This window comes from Podarcis pityusensis (genome assembly GCF_964106645.2).
Source record: "Podarcis pityusensis genome assembly, chromosome: 13".
Classification (NCBI taxonomy): Eukaryota; Metazoa; Chordata; class Lepidosauria; order Squamata; family Lacertidae; genus Podarcis; species Podarcis pityusensis.
Genome location: NC_138038.1, coordinates 44,398,631 through 44,404,373, shown reverse-complemented (window position 1 = coordinate 44,404,373; position 5,743 = coordinate 44,398,631). Strand labels below are relative to the sequence as shown.

The window sequence follows — 5,743 nt, the reverse complement described above, 5'->3', positions numbered from 1 at the left end:
AACAGGGACTTGAACCCTGGACCCTCAGATTAAAAGTCTGATGCTCTACCGACTGAGCTATCCGGGCTCTGAGAGTGCCTTGTTTCAGGAGTAGTGTAGTGTGTTTTGGCATAGCAAGCTTGCAGGTTCTTGGCACACTGTCCTTCCCTTTGTTTCCTCCCGGAAAGGTAAGAACACAAGAAGAGCCCAGCTGTTGCATCGGGCCAGTGGCCCACCTTGTCCGGCAACCTGTCCTTACATTGGTCCAGCCATGGGGCCCATGGGAAGCCTAAAAGCAGGAGGTGGGGAGGGGCTCGGGTGGGGGGGGGTGCACAGCATTCTCCCCACTTGTGATTCTCAGGAACTAGACCCACTGCCTCCAACAGGGGACAGAGAACGTAGCCACTGCGACTAACCATCGTTCAAAGCCTTCCAGGTTGGTGCCGCTAACTTAGAGCCCTAATAGTTCTGAGATAGAAGAGAGAGACAGTCATTTGTTAACCCAGTGGTTCAATGATTATTATACATATTTTATCGGTTTAAAACTGGAACAGAATTACATAATAACAAATTATTAATACTGCAACACAGCAAAGAGTGGCCAACAACTGTCAGGATGGCCGAGCGGTCTAAGGCGCTGCGTTCAGGTCGCAGTCTCCCCTGGAGGCGTGGGTTCGAATCCCACTTCTGACAAAAAGCTATTTTTGGTGCCTTTCCCAAAGAACGGGCTGGAGATACTGTATTCTTCTCCTTCTCCTTTTTGGGCGCACTGTGGATAGCTATCCTTCAATGAAAATTGATTGCGTACAATTCACACACCCCTGTACGCTATCGCAGTTAACTGCAGTTTTAATACCCCCAAAATTACTATCATTATTACTGTATGTGACTAAGCAGCTTGCAGATCAGCACAGAATGTAACTGCTTAAATCATTCTGTTTCGGTGTTTTATCATTTCCTCTCTCTCATTCTCTCCCGTTTTGCCCCACGTTTCGGGCAAATGTGAAATTCGACTTCCTGGTTGATTTGTTTGATCTGGAATAAAGCCTGAAATAGGAATATGGAGTGCTCTATTTATGTAAGCATAATGGCGTGTGGTGATAGGCGAGAGTAAAGTTCAGTAGTGTGATTTCGCCATCTAGCGTTCACTTTCACGATTTTAACATCCCCTATTACATTCAACAGCTATCCAGGAAACAACTCTTTCGTAACTGGCCGGTTAGCTCAGTTGGTTAGAGCGTGGTGCTAATAACGCCAAGGTCGCGGGTTCGATCCCCGTACGGGCCAACTGTGTTTTTTTGGAACCTTTTCCAATGCAATATTGTTAATTCTCTCCGATTTTCACATGCTTTCATTTATTTTTTGACAAAATCCTGCAGGGAGCTGAATGGGAAACTGTATTGTGTAATCCAATGGGTGTTTCTTCAGACGCCTATCTCTGGTGCATAAAACTAATTTCTTTCCCGCTCTGTGCTTATAATAGAGGCCCTCCACTCCGTTGTGATATGTTCATTATATCTGTTGCGATCTGTTGCGTTTTCGGTGTAGGGAGATAATTCAGATTATAAACGCGATGTCATTCCAGAAACTTCAAACGAAACAAATACCAGTTAGCTAATTATTTACTAAAATAGTAAATTTACATCCTGGTCAGGCTTACTGGGACTTTTTAATAATAGGTGCCTTCTTAGCGCAGTAGGCAGCGCGTCAGTCTCATAATCTGAAGGTCCTGAGTTCGATCCTCAGAGAGGGCATGATATTTTTCAACAACAAAAAAGTGTATTTCTAAACTAAGATATTTATACGTAGAGTTAAACCCTTCTTCATAGACTGCTGAACACGTCTTTTGTTGACCCATTCTTAGCAGTAGCTCAAAAAGAAAGTATAATTTGGGGTGGGGGGTTAGGACGTAAGACGAACCCAGCTGGATCAAGCCAATGGCCCATCTATTCCAGCATCTTCTTCCCACGTGAATAAACGCACAAGCAAGACCTGAGTGAAGCAACACTCTCCGCTTCTGTAGCTCCAAGAAACTGGTATTCAAAGGCATTTTTGAAACAGCCTCCATGCTTTTTCGTGTTTAAGTGATGTTTTAAGCCTTCCCTGTGCTGAGAGAACGACCTCCTTTGTCACTTTCACACTAAGCAATTGGTTTACAGAAAAGCTTCTATACAGCATGTACAGATTTAATCCAACGGTGTGGAAAGCTGTTGGCTTTTCAGATTTTGCTTTCCAGATATAATTCCTGCCTGTTGGACATGCTGTTTGGGCTCCTTGCCCCTGAGCTAAGCCAAACATTTCACTGTGGGGCGCATTTCGATTTTCTCTGCAAAAAGATTCGCATATATCACCCTAGGTAGTAGGAATAAACCCCCTTCCATCAGATCAGACCTTTGGTCAGCAATGCCAATTCAAATATCTTCATGGCTTCTGGTATGGGAGTCCTTCACTGGCTTTAGCCTGAGATGTCAGGGACCCAGGACCTGAACTGCGGCCTTTCCCGATTCCTTCAAAATATCCGCCCAACGTGGGGCTCGAACCCACGACCCTGAGATTAAGAGTCTCATGTTCTACCGACTGAGCTAGCCGGGCTGCTGGCTTATGAACCTTTTCCCCATGTCCTCCAAGCAGCTATTTCTCAAAGCAGCTGAAAGATGTCCTTTCTCCCTGTCTCATAAAGGTAGACATGAAAATCACCCGTTGTAACTGATCAGCAGTAGATTCAGGACAAACAGAAGTCCAGCGGTTTGTGTAATTCATCACCATAAATGTGGTGACAGATTATCAGTGGCTTAGACATGCCTAACACTGGCACCCAGTTATGGCAACTAAATGGAACCTCCAGCTTCAGATATGGCATATCTTTTCTTATGGGAGTGGGGATAGCGAGGAAATACAAAGGCAGTGCTGTTTTAGGAACATTCAGAGGGAAACCAAAATGCTTGTTTACAAAGCTATTGTACTAGCAACCTTACTGTATGCTTGTGAAACATGGACCACTTACAAATGCCATCTCCAGCTCCTTGAAAGATTCCATCAACCGTGTCTCCGAAAAATTTTACACATTCCTTGGGAAGACAGGTGAACTAATATTAGTGTACTGGAAGAAGCAAAGATCACCAGTGTGGAAGAAATGATTCTTCAACATCAACTTTGTTGGACTGGTCATGTTGTGCGGATGCCTGATCATCGTCTTCCAAAGCAGCTACTCTATTCCAAACTTAAAAATGGAAAGCGTAATGCTGGTGGTCAACAAAAGAGGCTCAAAGACTCTCTCAAGGCAAATCTGAAAAAAATGTAGTATAGACACTGACAACTGAGAAACAGTGGCCTGCGAGTGCTCCACTTGGAGAACAGCCTTTACCAAAGGTGTCATGGGCTTTGAAGACATTCAAACTCAGGACGCAAGGGAGAAACGCACTAAGAGGAAGGCACGCTTGGCAAAATCTCACCATGATCAACTCCTGCCTGGAAATCTATGTTCCCACTGTGGAAGGATGTGTGGATCCAGCATTGGCCTCCACAGTCACTTAAGGACTCACTGTTAAGACTGTGTTCATGGAAGACAATCTTACTTGGCTATGAATGATTGCCAAATAAGACAGTAGCAGTGCTGTTTTAGGGCACTGTTTATTATGGGATTGCTGAATACTTCAGGCTGACCACTGTGGGGAGCAGAATGCTGTGCCAAATAGACCTTTAACCTGATCAGGCTCTTCTGTTATTTCCTCAAGAGCTTTAAACCCTCCTAAATTATATAGTCACTCTGGACCTCTACTAATTAGTATTTACCTCTAAAAACAATTACCCACACATTGGAACTCCTTGCCTTTTGACATCAACCAGGTGCCTTCACTACTCTTTTCAGCACCTGCTAAAAAGATTTTTTTATTCAGGCAAGCCTATTGAGACATGTCAGATGTCAACATTTGTTTTAATTTGGTTTGTTTTTAGCTTATTATTGATTTTAATTATTTGTTGGATGTTTAGATACTTTTAAACTGATAATTTTGTTAAACATTTTGTAAACTGATTGGATGTTTTACTACAATCAAGTGGTGCATAAATGTTGTGAAATAAATTATAATTATCTTGCCTCCCAAGAGAAACCCAGGGCAGCAAACACATAAAAGATAAAAAATACCGGTAAATAAAACACCTAAAAAGAATTCAAATACAGACTGGGGAAGATCTCTACTTAAAGTCTTCAGTAGGTAGGGCTCAAAAAGTCAGAGATGGCAGGGACATTGCTAAGTACTGAAGAAAAAAACAAAGCTAGAGCCAACCTATTTGCACTTTTAGGCTGACATCCTGAGTTATGGGGTAGTTACAAGATTTCCTGGGACCTGTATGTTGAATAAGATTTAACATTCTACAAATCAGTAAGACAGTAAATTTCTGCCTGGCAGCATTTCCCCCACTGCAGAGTGGAATCTGAAACCAAGCAGCACAGAAAACGCTCCAGAAACTCTATAGCGCAATTCCTTAAGTTTTTCAAGTAGCATGAAACAAAATTTACCACTACAAGTCATGTCCCAAGCTATTTAGTCTCTCTGGTTAACCAAAAGAGGCGATGCTTAGCAATATCAGCTCATTTTACTGCGAAAGTAAGTGGCTCTTAAAAGAGCCTTTGGTTTTCTTTTTGGGAAGCCCAATAATCAGTTCTCCGGGGAAGCTCACTTGGAGCTGGTGTACTTGGTGACGGCCTTGGTGCCCTCGGAGACGGCGTGCTTGGCCAGCTCTCCGGGCAGCAGGAGTCGGACGGCGGTCTGGATCTCCCGGGAGGTGATGGTGGAGCGCTTGTTGTAGTGCGCCAGGCGGGAAGCCTCGGCCGCGATGCGCTCGAAGATGTCGTTGACGAAGGAGTTCATGATGCTCATGGCCTTGGAGGAGATGCCCGTGTCCGGGTGGACCTGCTTGAGCACCTTGTAGACGTAGATGGAGTAGCTCTCCTTGCGGCTCTTCTTGCGCTTCTTGTCACCTTTCTTCTGGGTCTTGGTGATAGCCTTCTTGGAGCCCTTCTTGGCCGCTGGAGCGGATTTCGCTGGCTCAGGCATCTTCCAACTTTCTACCAATAGCACCGAAGTAAAGAAAGTCGAGTAACAGCCGCGCTGCGCGCTCTCCTATTTATAGGACGCTTATGCAAATGAGGTATCGAAAAGCTCTTGTCACAATTAGCTACACTCCTCGCTGACGCAAAAGAAAAAGAGAGGGGCGTGGGTCCGGAATTTTGCTCTGAGCGCCGGTGAGCTCTCATTGGCCAACCGTTTCCCGCCGTCCTCTCTCATTGGTTGCGTTTCAGAATTCCTTCTGCCGCTGGCAACCTGCACGGTCATTGGGCATTGAGTTCCAGAGGCTGACCAATCAGAACGTGCAGTCTCAAAACCAGGGGAAAGTATATAAGGAGTGGAATCGAGCACAGTTGCTTCATTCAGCTTCGGAGGAGTTTGTTTGTGTGCATACTTTCAACGTCATCGCCATGTCTGGACGTGGCAAGCAAGGAGGCAAGGCTCGTGCCAAGGCCAAGACTCGCTCTTCTCGTGCCGGGCTGCAGTTCCCCGTGGGTCGTGTTCACCGTCTTCTGCGCAAAGGGAACTACGCAGAACGCGTCGGAGCCGGAGCGCCCGTCTACTTGGCTGCTGTGCTGGAGTACCTGACTGCTGAGATCCTGGAGTTGGCCGGCAACGCTGCCCGGGACAACAAGAAGACCAGGATCATTCCTCGCCACTTGCAGCTCGCCATCCGCAACGACGAGGAGCTGAAC

The 5,743-nt window shown here is 45.5% G+C and overlaps 1 protein-coding gene and 1 pseudogene across 2 annotated transcripts in view; one reads left to right on the top strand and one right to left on the bottom strand.

Moving 5' to 3' along the window:
• Positions 1-4,556: 4,556 nt before the first annotated feature.
• LOC308461119 (histone H2B 1/2/3/4/6 pseudogene) lies at positions 4,557-5,170 on the bottom strand (annotated as a pseudogene). Its single transcript has one exon. The product of its transcript is annotated as a histone H2B 1/2/3/4/6 pseudogene (transcript).
• A 151-nt stretch (positions 5,171-5,321) lies between these two features.
• Positions 5,322-5,743, top strand: part of LOC308461118 (histone H2A type 1-E) — a 637-nt gene continuing 215 nt past the window's right edge. Inside the window, exon 1 of the mRNA XM_080977763.1 lies at positions 5,322-5,743. This exon is cut by the window's right edge and continues 215 nt beyond it. Within this exon, the coding sequence (XP_080833889.1) occupies positions 5,459-5,743 (285 nt within the window). The 5' untranslated portion in view covers positions 5,322-5,458.